Genomic DNA, 15,147 nt, shown 5'->3' on the forward strand with positions numbered 1-15,147 from the left:
TAGTCTAGTAGTGTAACCTCACTGTAGCCTAGTAGTGTAGCCTCACTGTAGTCTAGTAGTGTAACCTCACTGTAGTCTAGTAGTGTAACCTCACTGTAGTCTAGTAGTGTAACCTCGCTGTTGCCTACATACAGCATCTTCTAGTCTTTCTAGATTCCACATCATCTGCTACTACTATGAGTGTGAGGATGATCTGGGCTGTATTAGAAAGGAGAAGTCTGTTTGGTTGGCCTTCTAAGGGGGCAGTCAGTTTGACCCTGTAATAAACAATTAATTTATTAATGGCAATTAGTAAGTGCTCTTTCATCTTCCTATGTCTTACATTGGAGATTGTCAGATTTTTCCCCTAGCCTGATCCTAAAAGTTAGGAACGATATCTTCAGTTTGTCTCAATACAAGCCTATTATTTTCATGATTTCTTATTCGTTGTCATCGGCATTTCACTGAACTGCAATCTAGGAGCACCATCCTCTCCTTGACTGTCCTACTGTATACATTTTTTACCTTTATCACATAGTCAATAAGTATTGCATGTATCACAGCTTATCATATAGCTTTACATGTATCATATAGCTTTACATGTATCATATAGCTTTACATGTATCATATAGCTTTACATGTATCATATAGCTTATGTGCCAAGTTCTGCCAACCCTGCTACACCTGGATGCTCCCTCATGGCCCATCTGTCTCCATCACATATACATAACTGTTAGTAGCGTACTCTCTCTCCAGCTCAGCCCTGACATCACAATGACAAGTCAGAAGATGACTTCTCTACACGTTGCTTTAGAACACTCTGACCTTCTCTCAACTCTCATTGGTCAATCCCTCCCTTCCTGGAGTTCTCTGGTTGCTGTGGTGAATGGCTGGCTAGAGTAGTGTCCACTGGCCATCTCAGCTAGTCTGATCAACTTTCCATCCCTTGGTGCTACTCAAACTGAAGACTAACCCCAAACCCTTTTTCATATTTGCAGTGAATGCTGGTTAAGTATCTTATTATGTATAAAATAGGTTCACATCAGGAAAAGTATTTGTCTTCTTCTGATGGTTAGTGGTGCAGGTGGTTTTAACCTGCGGTTATCCCAGGGTTGGTTAGGCAGTCATACAGGCCTGACGCCAGTCCAGTCTCTCTCCCTCCATCTCTCCCTCCATCTCTCCCTCCATCTCTCCCTCCATCTCTCCCTCCATCTCTCCCTCCGTATCCGTTCAGTGAAGAGATTGTCTCCTCCGCTCAACTCTGTGCTCTCCTCAAGAGGGAGGTCTTATGGGCCTGATGCCAGCCCCCTCTATCTAGTAGGACCCCCTCTCTCTCCTCAGTGGCTGGAGAGAAGAGCGTCTCCTCCGCTCCGCTCTGACCCCTCTGAGGTCAAACAGCGATCTCAGAGAGTTAACGTCCAGGAACACAAGCTATGTTTCTCTCTCTGGTCGGTGGTCCTCGGAGGAACGGGAGGGGGGCAATACATAAACACCTTCTTAGGGGGTTGGGGCTGGAGGCTGGGGAGCGAGGTCAGTGGGAGTACTGAGTCCTGTCCACCTCTCTCCTCCCTGTCCTCCTGTTCCTCCAGGCTCAGCCCAGGTCACCTGTATTGGAACAGACCTCTGTAAGCCTGGGGGATCTTCTCCAGCTCCACAGGCCGAGGCAAGAAGTGCGTCAGTTTCTGGTGTTTCTTAGTCCGCCCCCCCTCCCGCGGCGAGCCGTCCTTGTTAAGCGCTACGTAGTAGAAGCGTCCGGTGTCGTTGTGTTTGTAGAGCGTGGAGGCGTATGTGTTGTACCAGTTCTCCTCAAACTGCTCTCTGAACACACACTCAGCTGTTAACTTCTGCTGCGGAAGAGAGGGAGAGATGGTTGAGTGTGGTGTCCATACAGTAGCTTAATTAGCACTTAATTAATGGATTAGTTAATTTATACGTCATTAATATTTTACCAACAGTTTGAGGAGGAAACTTCACAGCAACAGATTCACTACACAATAATCAACAACAAAGAGCTGCTGAGGGGGTGAGGGAAGGTAAGAAGGGGGACTAAAGGACAGGACGCCTGCTGCCCTGTGGTGGGGAGCCTAGGTCCACCATCAGAAGGGGGACTAAAGGACAGGACGCCTGCTGCCCTGTGGTGGGGAGCCTAGGTCCACCATCAGAAGGGGGACTGAAGGACAGGACGCCTGCTGCCCTGCGGTGGGGTGCCTAGGTCCACCATCAGAAGGGGGAGTAAAGGACAGGACGCCTGCTGCCCTGCGGTGGGGTGCCTAGGTCCACCATCAGAAGGGGGGACTGAAGGACAGGACGCCTGCTGCCCTGTGGTGGGGGAGCCTAGGTCCACCATCAGAAGGGGGACTAAAGGACAGGACGCCTGCTGCCCTGTGGTGGGGGAGCCTAGGTCCACCATCAGAAGGGGGACTGAAGGAGAGGACGCCTGCTGCCCTGCGGTGGGGAGCCTAGGTCCACCATCAGAAGGGGGACTGAAGGACAGGACGCCTGCTGCCCTGCGGTGGGGTGCCTAGGTCCACCATCAGAAGGGGGACTGAAGGACAGGACGCCTGCTGCCCTGTGGTGGGGAGCCTAGGTCCACCATCAGAAGGGGGACTGAAGGAGAGGACGCCTGCTGCCCTGTGGTGGGGAGCCTAGGTCCACCATCAGAAGGGGGACTGAAGGAGAGGACGCCTGCTGCCCTGCGGTGGGGAGCCTAGGTCCACCATCAGAAGGGGGACTGAAGGACAGGACGCCTGCTGCCCTGCGGTGGGGAGCCTAGGTCCACCATCAGCTGAACTGAACCAATGGAAAGTGTTCCAGGTCTGGGAGGCAGGTGCTGGTTATGACAGACCAGGGAGACTGCGTCCCAAACGGTACCCTGTCACCTTTATAGTGCACTACTTTAGACCAGAGAATGGTACCCTATTCCCTATATAGTGCACTACTTTAGACCAGAGAATGGCACCCTATTCCCTATATAGTGCACTACTTTAGACCAGAGAATGGTACCCTATTCCCTATATAGAGCACTACTTTAGACCAGAGAATGGCACCCTATTCCCTATATAGAGCACTACTTTTGACCAGAGAATGACACCCTATTCCCTATATAGTGCACTACTTTAGACCAGAGAATGGTACCCTATTCCCTTTATAGTGCACTACTTTAGACCAGAGAATGGTACCCTATTCCCTTTATAGTGCACTACTTTAGACCACGGCCCAGAGGTCTCTGGGCAACAGTAAATGCACCATATAGGGAATATGGTGTCATTTGGGACGCGGCCTGAGAGTCATTTCATCCAGACTGTTACAGGTGTCAAACTCATTCCACGGAGGGCCGGGTTGCTGCCCTCACCTGGTTGTCTAGGTCTTAGTAAGGAACTCCCCTCACCTGGTTGTCTAGGTCTTAGTAAGGAACTCCCCTCACCTGGTTGTCTAGGTCTTAGTAAGGAACTCTCCTCACCTGGTTGTCTAGGTCTTAGTAAGGAACTCCCCTCACCCTGGTTGTCTAGGTCTTAGTAAGGAACTCCCCTCACCTGGTTGTCTAGGTCTTAGTAAGGAACTCCCCTCACCTGGTTGTCTAGGTCTTAGTAAGGAACTCTCCTCACCTGGTTGTCTAGGTCTTAGTAAGGAACTCCCCTCACCTGGTTGTCTAGGTCTTAGTAAGGAACTCCCCTCACCTGGTTGTCTAGGTCTTAGTAAGGAACTCCCTCACCTGGTTGTCTAGGTCTTAGTAAGGAACTCTCCTCACCTGGTTGTCTAGGTCTTAGTAAGGAACTCCCCTCACCTGGTTGTCTAGGTCTTAGTAAGGAACTCCCCTCACCTGGTTGTCCAGGTCTTAGTAAGGAACTCCCCTCACCTGGTTGTCTAGGTCTTAGTAAGGAACTCCCCCTCACCTGGTTGTCTAGGTCTTAGTAAGGAACTCCCCTCACCTGGTTGTCTAGGTCTTAGTAAGGAACTGTCCTCACCTGGTTGTCTAGGTCTTAGTAAGGAACTCCCTCACCTGGTTGTCTAGGTCTTAGTAAGGAACTCCCCTCACCTGGTTGTCTAGGTCTTAGTAAGGAACTCCCTCACCTGGTTGTCCAGGTCTTAGTAAGGAACTCCCCTCACCTGGTTGTCTTAGTAAGGAACTCCCCTCACCTGGTTGTCCAGGTCTTAGTAAGGAACTCCCCTCACCTGGTTGTCTAGGTCTTAGTAAGGAACTCCCCTCACCTGGTTGTCTAGGTCTTAGTAAGGAACTCCCCTCACCTGGTTGTCTAGGTCTTAGTAAGGAACTCCCCTCACCTGGTTGTCTAGGTCTTAGTAAGGAACTCTCCTCACCTGGTTGTCTAGGTCTTAGTAAGGAACTCCCCTCACCTGGTTGTCTAGGTCTTAGTAAGGAACTCCCCTCACCTGGTTGTCCAGGTCTTAGTAAGGAACTCCCCTCACCTGGTTGTCTAGGTCTTAGTAAGGAACTCTCCTCACCTGGTTGTCTAGGTCTTAGTAAGGAACTCCCCTCACCTGGTTGTCTAGGTCTTAGTAAGGAACTCCCCTCACCTGGTTGTCCAGGTCTTAGTAAGGAACTCCCCTCACCTGGTTGTCTAGGTCTTAGTAAGGAACTCCCCTCACCTGGTTGTCTAGGTCTTAGTAAGGAACTCCCCTCATCTGGTTGTCTAGGTCTTAGTAAGGAACTCTCCTCACCTGGTTGTCTAGGTCTTAGTAAGGAACTCCCCTCACCTGGTTGTCTAGGTCTTAGTAAGGAACTCCCCTCACCTGGTTGTCTAGGTCTTAGTAAGGAACTCCCCTCACCTGGTTGTCCAGGTCTTAGTAAGGAACTCCCCTCACCTGGTTGTCTTAGTAAGGAACTCCCCTCACCTGGTTGTCCAGGTCTTAGTAAGGAACTCCCCTCACCTGGTTGTCTAGGTCTTAGTAAGGAACTCCCCTCACCTGGTTGTCTAGGTCTTAGTAAGGAACTCCCCTCACCTGGTTGTCTAGGTCTTAGTAAGGAACTCCCCTCACCTGGTTGTCTAGGTCTTAGTAAGGAACTCCCCTCACCTGGTTGTCTAGGTCTTAGTAAGGAACTCCCCTCACCTGGTTGTCTAGGTCTTAGTAAGGAACTCCCCTCACCTGGTTGTCTAGGTCTGAGTAAGGAACTCCCCTCACCTGGTTGTCTAGGTCTTAGTAAGGAACTCTCCACACCTGGTTGTCTAGGTCTTAGTAAGGAACTCTCCACACCTGGTTGTCTAGGTCTTAGTAAGGAACTCCCCTCACCTGGTTGTCTAGGTCTTAGTAAGGAACTCCCCTCACCTGGTTGTCTAGGTCTTAGTAAGGAACTCCCCTCACCTGGTTGTCTAGGTCTTAGTAAGGAACTCCCCTCACCTGGTTGTCTAGGTCTTAGTAAGGAACTCTCCTCACCTGGTTGTCTAGGTCTTAGTAAGGGAACTCCCCTCACCTGGTTGTCTAGGTCTTAGTAAGGAACTCCCCTCACCTGGTTGTCTAGGTCTTAGTAAGGGAACTCCCCTCACCTGGTTGTCTAGGTCTTAGTAAGGAACTCCCCCTCACCTGGTTGTCTAGGTCTTAGTAAGGAAATCCCCTCACCTGGTTGTCTAGGTCTTAGTAAGGAACTCCCCTCACCTGGTTGTCTAGGTCTTAGTAAGGAACTCCCCTCACCTGGTTGTCTAGGTCTTAGTAAGGAACTCCCCTCACCTGGTTGTCTAGGTCTTAGTAAGGAACTCCCCTCACCTGGTTGTCTAGGTCTTAGTGGAACTCCCCTCACCTGGTTGTCTAGGTCTTAGTAAGGAACTCCCCTCACCTGGTTGTCTAGGTCTTAGTAAGGAACTCCCCTCACCTGGTTGTCTAGGTCTTAGTAAGGAACTCTCCACACCTGGTTGTCTAGGTCTTAGTAAGGAACTCCCCTCACCTGGTTGTCTAGGTCTTCATTGAAACCTGCAGACACTAGGCCCTACGTGGAATGAGTTTGACACCCCTAGTTTAGAGTTTACACCCAGAAATCCCTCAGCTAGTGGACAGTTAGACATTTACTGGGGTGGGCCAAAATAGGGGAGGGTTATAAAACTTTTTCTTTGCTTTGGAGAGGGTAGTGTGTTTTAATTGGTCAAAGGGGAGGGTATTGTGTTTTAATTGGTCAAAGGGGAGGGTATTGTGTTTTAATTGGTCAAAGGGGAGGGTATCGTGTTTTAATTGGGCAAAGGGGAGAGTAGTGTGTTTTTATTGGTCAAAGGGGAGGGTATTGTGTTTTAATTGGGCAAAGGGGAGGGTATTGTGTTTTAATTGGGCAAAGGGGAGAGTAGTGTGTTTTTATTGGTCAAAGGGGAGAGTAGTGTGTTTTTATTGGTCAAAGGGGAGGGTAGTGTGTTTTTATTGGGCAAAGGGGAGGGTAGTGTGTTTTTATTGGGCAAAGGGGAGGGTAGTGTGTTTTTATTGGTCAAAGAGGAGGGTAGTGTGTTTTTATTGGGCAAAGGGGAGGGTAGTGTGTTTTTATTGGGCAAAGGGGAGGGTAGTGTGTTTTTATTGGTCAAAGAGGAGGGTAGTGTGTTTTTATTGGTCAAAGGGGAGGGTAGTGTGTTTTATTGGTCAAGGGAGGGTAGTGTGTTTTTATTGGGCAAAGGGAGGGTAGTCTGTTTTTATTGGTCACGGGAGGGTAGTGTGTTTCTATTGGTCACAGGGGAGGGTAGTGTGTTTTTAATTGGTCACAGGGGAAGGTAGTGTGTTTTTATTGGTCACAGGGGAGGGTAGTGTGTTTCTATTGGTCACAGGGGGAGGGTAGTGTGTTATTATTGGTCACAGGGGGAGGGTAGTGTGTTTCTATTGGTCACAGGGGAGGGTAGTGTGTTATTATTGGTCACAGGGGAGGGTAGTGTGTTTTTATTGGTCACAGGGGAGGGTAGTGTGTTTTTCCCTGGTTTACATTGACTCTTCAGGTTTTACTAGATCTTCATTTCTTCCATTCAGTCCTCATCTGCTTGCATGCTCCTCCCCTATGTTAAGGTGTTTTGCTACTTCCCTTATGAACTGGGCTTTTCCATGTCCTAACTTTCACTATACCACAGGTCAATATAGTCTACCAGTCTACCAGTCTACCAGTCTAACTGTCTACCAGTCTAACTGTCTACCAGTCTACCAGTCTACCAGTCTACCAGTCTAACTGTCTACCAGTCTAACTGTCTACAAGTCTAACTGTCTACCAGTCTACCAGTCTACCAGTCTAACTGTCTACCAGTCTAACTGTCTACAAGTCTAACTGTCTACCAGTCTACCAGTCTACCAGTCTACCAGTCTAACTGTCTACCAGTCTACCAGTCTAACTGTCTACCAGTCTACCTGTCTACCTGTCTACCAGTCTAACTGTCTACCAGTCTACCAGTCTAACTGTCTACCAGTCTAACTGTCTACCAGTCTACCAGTCTAACTGTCTACCAGTCTACCAGTCTAACTGTCTACCAGTCTACCAGTCTAACTGTCTACCAGTCTAACTGTCTACCAGTCTAACTGTCTACCAGTCTACCAGTCTACCAGTCTAACTGTCTACCAGTCTACCTGTCTACCAGTCTACCAGTCTAACTGTCTACCAGTCTAACTGTCTACCAGTCTATCAGTCTACCAGTCTACCAGTCTAACTGTCTACCAGTCTACCAGTCTAACTGTCTACCAGTCTACCAGTCTAACTGTCTACCTGTCTACCAGTCTACCTGTCTACCAGTCTACCTGTCTACCAGTCTAACTGTCTACCAGTCTACCAGTCTACCAGTATAACTGTCTACCAGTCTACCTGTCTGCCAGTCTACCTGTCTAACTGTCTACCAGTCTACCAGTCTACCAGTATAACTGTCTACCAGTCTACCTGTCTACCAGTCTACCTGTCTACCAGTCTACATGTCTACCAGTCTACCTGTCTACCAGTCTACCTGTCTACCAGTCTACATGTCTACCAGTCTAACTGTCTACCAGTCTACCTGTCTACCAGTCTAACTGTCTACCAGTCTACCAGTCTAACTGTCTACCAGTCTACCTGTCTACCAGTCTACCAGTCTAACTGTCTACCAGTCTACCAGTCTAACTGTCTACCAGTCTACCAGTCTACCAGTATAACTGTCTACCAGTCTACCTGTCTACCAGTCTACCTGTCTACCAGTCTACATGTCTACCAGTCTAACTGTCTACCAGTCTACCTGTCTACCAGTCTACCAGTCTAACTGTCTACCAGTCTAACTGTCTACCAGTCTATCAGTCTACCAGTCTACCAGTCTAACTGTCTACCAGTCTACCAGTCTACCAGTCTACCAGTCTACCACTATAACTGTCTACCAGTCTACCAGTCTAACTGTCTACCAGTCTACCAGTCTACCAGTCTACCTGTCTACCAGTCTACCAGTCTACCATTATAACTGTCTACCAGTCTACCAGTCTACCTGTCTACCAGTCTAACTGTCTACCAGTCTACCAGTCTACCAGTCTACCACTATAACTGTCTACCAGTCTACCAGTCTAACTGTCTACCAGTCTACCAGTCTGTCTACCAGTCTACCAGTCTAACTGTCTACCAGTCTACCAGTCTACCAGTCTATATATATATAGTCTGTGACGTCACGAGAGGCTACACAGCTTTCAGCGGGATTGCTCAAGTAGTGCAAGGAGACAAGGTTCAAACAAAACAAGGATTTTATTATAGGTCTTGGGAAATTAACGAAAATATAACAAAATTCTGTTCTGTTGTGGCTCTTTAAGGGTTAACAGTTCAGGGATGTCTCTTCCACATCCAAAATCATAATTCTCACTCGCTCAGATAACTTTTCCCCAGCCTTACTGTAGTCCACGTTGCAGCTAGTGGCCAACCCAGCAAAAAAGTCCTTCCAAATGTCTCTCACGTATTTCCACAGGTGCATATATCCAAAGGTGAGTATTTCCCAAAGGTAAGTATCTCCAAATCCTTATATTCCTCATGGAAGTGGACGTGCAGCACTCTTGTCCTCCAGAGAGCCCAGCTTGGAGACTGTGTCTCTTCCCTTCCCAAACCTTCAGCTCATCAGCTCCTCATTTGTTTCAGCTGCGTGGGAAGATTGGCCATAGAGGGGTGGAGTTCCCGACCATACCAGCAGATGGAGCCATAGCTGTCTGGGTTTGCAGCCACCTCAGGGGGATGTAACGTCCCTCCAGGACACAGCCTCTCGTGACATCACACATCCCCCTCCTCGGGACCGACGTCCTCGTCGGGGTAAAGGCAGCGAAGAAGGCATCACGCCGGGAGAGGGCGTCCGCATTGCCGTGGTGCTTGCCAGCCCTGTGGACAACAGAAAAGTTAAACGGTTGCAAGCTCAAAAACCATCTGGTTACTCTACTGTTTGATTCCTTGTTCTTGGCCATCCACTGCAGAGGGCCGTGATCAGATACCACCATGAAACGTCGGCCCAGGAGATAGAACCGAAGGGACTCCAGGGCCCAGACTACAGCCAGACATTCTTTCTCCACCGTTGAATAGTTCTTCTCTCTTGGAAGTAACTTTCTGCTTAGGTAGAGAATGGGATGTTCTTCACCGTCATGTGCCTGGGTGAGGACAGCACCCAGACCCACCTCGAAGCATCCGCTTGGACAATGAATTCCTTCTTGAAGTCTGGTGCCACCAGGATCGGACTGGAGCAGAGTGCTCGCTTCAGGTTGAGGAAAGCCGCCTCCGCCACAGGGTTCCACTTCACCATTCGTGAGTGGCGTTTGGTCGTCAGCTCCGTCCAACGGTGCAGCTATGGTAGCAAAATCTGCAATAAAGCGTCTATAGTAGCCAGCGAGGCCCAAAAAATGACCTTACTTGCTTCTTGGTGATGGGCTGCGGCCAGTCCTGTATGGCCCGCAGTTTGGCTTCCTGTGGTTTGACCAACCCCCGCCCAATGGTGTACCCCAGGTAGTTTGTCTCACTGAAGGCCAGCTTGCACTTCTTCGGGTTTGCCGTGAGCCCTGCTTCCTGAGCGAATCCAGCACCGCTTGTACCCGGGGTATGTGGCTGGCCCAATCCGGACTTTGTATAACAACATCATCCAAATAAGCCGCTGCGTGCACTCTTGTGGGGCGCAAGGACTCGATCCATCAGGCGTTGGAACGTGGCAGGTGCCCCGTGGAGACCAAACGGAAGTCGGGTATACTGGTAGAGCCCCTCCCGGGGTGGCAAAGGCTGTCTTCTCCTTAGACGCCGGGGTCAGGGGCACCTGCCAGTAGCCTTTTGTGAGATCAAGAGTGGTTAGGAAACGAGCATGCCCCAAGGAGTCCTATTAAATCATCGACACGAGGCATTGGGTATGCATCAAATTCAGACACTTCATTCAACTTTCGATAGTCATTACAAAATCGTACTGAACCGTCTGGCTTGGGAACTAGTACGATGGGACTTGCCCAGGCACTGTGGGACTCTTCGATTACTCCCAACTCCCGCATCTTCCTTACCTCCTTCTGTATAACCACTTTACGAGCCTCTGGCACGCGGTACGGGCGCTGGTTTACCGTTCGGCCAGGCATGGTGCGGATCTCATGTTGGACCACCTCTGTGTGACCGGGAAGGGAGGAGAAGACATCCTGGTTCTGCTCCACGAGTTCCAGGGCCATCTGTCGTTGATGTGGGGACAGATTTGGACCCAGCTGAACCTCTTCTCGCGCCGGTTCCTTGGTCTCTGTGGGGGTAGACAGCTGAACAGCGCCTCTCTGGCGTGCCACTTCTTTAAAAAGGTTAACATGATAAATCTGCTCAGTTTTTCTTTTATCTGGTTGCCTCACCTTGTAGTTTACTTCTCCCATGCGTTCAATGACCTCATATGGTCCTTGCCAGGTTGCCAGGAATTTACACTCAACGGTTGGCACCAGGACCAGCACTCTGTCCCCCGGCTTAAACTCCCTGGGTTGAGCAGATCTGTTGTAGGAGGCTTGCTGTTGCCGCTGACTGGCCTCCAGGTGTTCCCGCATCATGGGATAGATGGCCTTCATTCTCTCCCTCATAGCCCCGACATGGTCGATCAGTGTCCGCTGTTGGCATGGCTGCTCCTCCCAGGCCTCCTTGGCGATGTCGAGCAGTCCTCTGGGTCTGTAGGAAAGCAAGAGCTCAAAGGGTGAAAAACCAGTAGAAGACTGAGGCACCTCTCTCACCGCAAATAATATGTGAGGGTAACAGCTGATCCCAGTTGCGCCCATCTTCCCCTACCGCTTTCCGCAGCATGGATTTTAGTGTTTTGTTAAAAACGTTCGACTAGGCCATCTGTCTGGGGGTGGTAGACCGAGGTTCTCAGCTGTTTGATTTTCAGTAAAGCACAGAGTTCTTTCATCACCCTGGACATGAATGGAGTCCCTTGGTCCGTCAATATCTCTTTTGGGATTCCCAGACTAGTTGAGAGACGGAACAGCTCCTTGGCGATTTGTCTGGATGTAGCCTTCCTCAGCGGAATGGCCTCCGGGTACCGGGATGCATAGTCCAGAATGACCAGAATGTATTGATGTCCCCTGGAACTTTTCGGTAAGGGCCCGACTATGTCTAATCCAATCCTCTCAAAAGGAGTTTCGATAATGGGCAAGGGAATGAGCGGGTTTCTATATGTGGGCTTTGGCGCAACCTGCTGACACTCAGGGCAACTACGGCAGTAGTTCTCTATCTCTTTGTGTACTCCCTGGCCCAAAAGAAACGTTGCATGATTCTTTCCTTAGTCTTCTCTACCCCAAGTGGGCCCCTAGCGGGTGTGTGTGTGCTAGGTTGAGTACTGTGGCCCGATAGGGCTGTGGCACGAGGAGCTGTTCATGCACTTCATCATTTTTCTTGACTATCTGATATACTAACCCCCGGTTTACTGCGAAATGGGGGTAAGTAGGGTTTGTCTTATCACCTAACACTACACCTTCTAATACCTGCACATTTCTTAAGGCATTTGCAAGAGTAGGATCTTGTAATTGAGCCGTACCATACTGGCCTGTGAGAGGGGGAAGCTCTTGGGTGCCTGGGACGTCTTCTTCACTGGAGAACGGAGCACTTTCCTGGGCTGCGTTCTCTTCTCCCGTATCCGGACCAGTCTCGGTGTCGGTCTGGGCACCTGCCATCCCTATCAGAGCCCGGGCGGGAGTGAGTAACTCGGAGGATTGCACCGGAGCCTTCCCAGGATGAGTCTTGCCTCTCCGTTTCCGAGGTACTCGGGTTATCCTCTCCTGAGACTCTCTCCAGAGTGGGTAAAAGGCTGGGCAGTCTCGTCCAATTAGGACAGGGACGGGGAGGGAATCAACCACCCCGCCGTCTGTGTGTATGGTTCCCGTGTGCTGGTCATTGTAAGTTCAGTAATGGGGTATTCTCTGGTGTCCCCATGGACACAGGAAACTGGGAGGACTTTCCCGGGGTCAGACACGTTGGGCCCACCAAATCCTTACGCACCAGGGTGGCCCGGCTACCAGAATCCAGTAAGGCCTCCACATCATGGTGATTCACAGTTACCGGGCAGGTGGGGGGTCGATCTGGGCCGCCATCTACGACTCCCAAGAGCGAGGCAAAACGGTGTGTGGGTGCTGAGCTGGAGGACTCCGCAGTGGGCATAGGTTCATCGGCTGGTTTCCCACACTGCCAGGAGATATGTCCCATCTCCCACACCGGTAACACTGTCGAGTTTCCCCCCTCCTGGTGTACTCTTCTTGGACCCGCCTGGTTTCTGGCTCCCCCTGGAGCCGGGATAAGTCCTGACGTGGCTGGGTTCGAGACCTTGGGGAGTCCTTTGGACGGTTCTTCCCATTTGTGGTGGGGCCGCACTCCTGGGGTCTTTTCGGGAAGCATTCAGCATCTCCGCTGTGGCCTGGTACTTTTCCCACAGCTTCCACGGTCAGATCAGCCGTGGTCAAGGCCTGTTGACTGATGAACCGTTTTGCCTCATAAGGCAGGGCGCGTGAGGTAACGATCCACCACAACGGCCTCCACCACCGCCGCTGCTGTATTCCTCTGCGGATCCAGCCATTTCCTTGCGATTCGGACAAGTTCATGCATCTGCGCCCGAGGAGGTTGGTCTGGTTGGAAGGTCCAGCTGTGGAAGCGCTGGCCATACCAAACTTTGTGAGTCCATATCTGCTGAGGGATCTCAGACTTCAGGACATCATAGTCAGTAACCTGGTCAGGGCCCAGGTCCCGGACAGCATTCAGCGATTCCCGGTTAGAAAGGGGGCTAACAGACCAACCCACTGTTGCTTGGGCCAGGCTTCCCCTAGTGGCCGTGGCCTCAAATGCATGCAGGTATGCCTCAATGTCATCGGTAGCTCCCATCTTAGATATAAAGTCACTTGCCTTTATTGGGCGGGTATTTTGGACCACCCTCTGTCTCTGCAACTGCAATTCCTCTGCCTTCAGAAGGTTGGCTTTCTTTTGCTCCTCCAAGAGAGCCACGTTTGCTTGCATCTGGGCTTGCTGGCCAGCAACAAGGGGCTTTCAATATGTCCTCCATTTCAGTCGGCGGGGAGCCCTACGGCCAACTTGGAAAACTGGGTGATCAAACCTTCGGTATCCTCCTCTGACATGCACTATTAACGCTTGAGCGTGCCCGTATTCTCCACCATCTGTGACGTCACGAGAGGCTACACAGCTTTCAGCGGGATTGCTCAAGTAGTGCAAGGAGACAAGGTTCAAACAAAACAAGGATTTTATTATAGGTCTTGGGGAAATTAACGAAAATATAACAAAATTCTGTTCTGTTGTGGCTCTTTAAGGGTTAACAGTTCAGGATGTCTCTTCCACATCCAAATCATAATTCTCACTCGCTCAGATAACTTTTCCCCAGCCTTACTGTAGTCCCACGTTGCAGCTAGTGGCCAACCCAGCAAAAAGTCCTTCCAAATGTCTCTCACGTATTTCCACAGGTGCATATATCCAAAGGTGAGTATTTCCCAAAGGTAAGTATCTCCAAATCCTTATATTCCTCATGGAAGTGGACGTGCAGCACTCTTGTCCTCCAGAGAGCCCAGCTTGGAGACTGTGTCTCTTCCCTTCCCAAACCTTCAGCTCATCAGCTCCTCATTTGTTTCAGCTGCGTGGGAAGATTGGCCATAGAGGGGTGGAGTTCCCGACCATACCAGCAGATGGAGCCATAGCTGTCTGGGTTTGCAGCCACCTCAGGGGGATGTAACGTCCCTCCAGGACACAGCCTCTCGTGACATCACAAGTCATAATGTCTCAAAGTGAATATGTAATTATATACAGTGGGGGAAAAAAGTATTTAGTCAGCAACCAATTGTGCAAGTTCTCCCACTTAAAAAGACGAGAGAGGCCTGTAATTTTCATCATAGGTACACGTCAACTATGACAGACAAAATGAGAAAAAAAAATCCAGAAAATCACATTGTAGGATTTTTAATGAATTTATTTGCAAATTATGGTGAAAATAAGTATTTGGTCACCTACAAACAAGCAAGATTTCTGGCTCTCACAGACCTGTAACTTCTTCTTTAAGAGGCTCCTCTGTCCTCCACTCGTTACCTGTATTAATGGCACCTGTTTGAACTTGTTATCAGTATAAAAGACACCTGTCCACAACCTCAAACAGTCACACTCCAAACTCCACTATGGCCAAGACCAAAGAGCTGTCAAAGGACACCAGAAACAAAATTGTAGACCTGCACCAGGCTGGGAAGACTGAATCTGCAATAGGTAAGCAGCTTGGTTTGAAGAAATCAACTGTGGGAGCAATTATTAGGAAATGGAAGACATACAAGACCACTGATAATCTCCCTCGATCTGGGGCTCCAGCAAGATCTCACCCCCGTGGGGTCAAAATGATCACAAGAACAGTGAGCAAAAATCCCAGAACCACACGGGGGACCTAGTGAATGACCTGCAGAGAGCTGGGACCAAAGTAACAAAGCCTACCATCAGTAACACACTGCCGCCAGGGACTCAAATCCTGCAGTGCCAGGCGTGTCCCCCTGCTTAAGCCAGTACATGTCCAGGCCCGTCTGAAGTTTGCTAGAGTGCATTTGGATGATCCAGAAGAGGATTGGGAGAATGTCATATGGTCAGATGAAACCAAAATATAACTTTTTGGTAAAAACTCAACTCGATCGTGTTTGGAGGACAAAGAATGCTGAGTTGCATCCAAAGAACACCATACCTACTGTGAAGCATGGGGGTGGAAACATCATGCTTTGGGGCTGTTTTTTCTGCAAAGGGACCAGGACGATTGATCT

At 49.8% G+C, this 15,147-nt stretch overlaps 1 protein-coding gene across 1 annotated transcript in view; it reads right to left on the minus strand.

The window, feature by feature from the left end:
- Positions 1 to 1,600: 1,600 nt before the first annotated feature.
- Positions 1,601 to 15,147, minus strand: part of LOC121562689 (fibroblast growth factor 16) — a gene marked incomplete at its 3' end in the record, with an annotated part of 31,989 nt that continues 18,442 nt past the window's right edge. The window contains 1 exon segment of the mRNA XM_045219606.1: positions 1,601 to 1,826. Within this exon segment, the coding sequence (XP_045075541.1) occupies positions 1,601 to 1,826 (226 nt within the window).

Source organism: Coregonus clupeaformis, unplaced genomic scaffold (genome assembly GCF_020615455.1).
Source record: "Coregonus clupeaformis isolate EN_2021a unplaced genomic scaffold, ASM2061545v1 scaf2530, whole genome shotgun sequence".
In the NCBI taxonomy this organism is placed as follows: domain Eukaryota; kingdom Metazoa; phylum Chordata; class Actinopteri; order Salmoniformes; family Salmonidae; genus Coregonus; species Coregonus clupeaformis.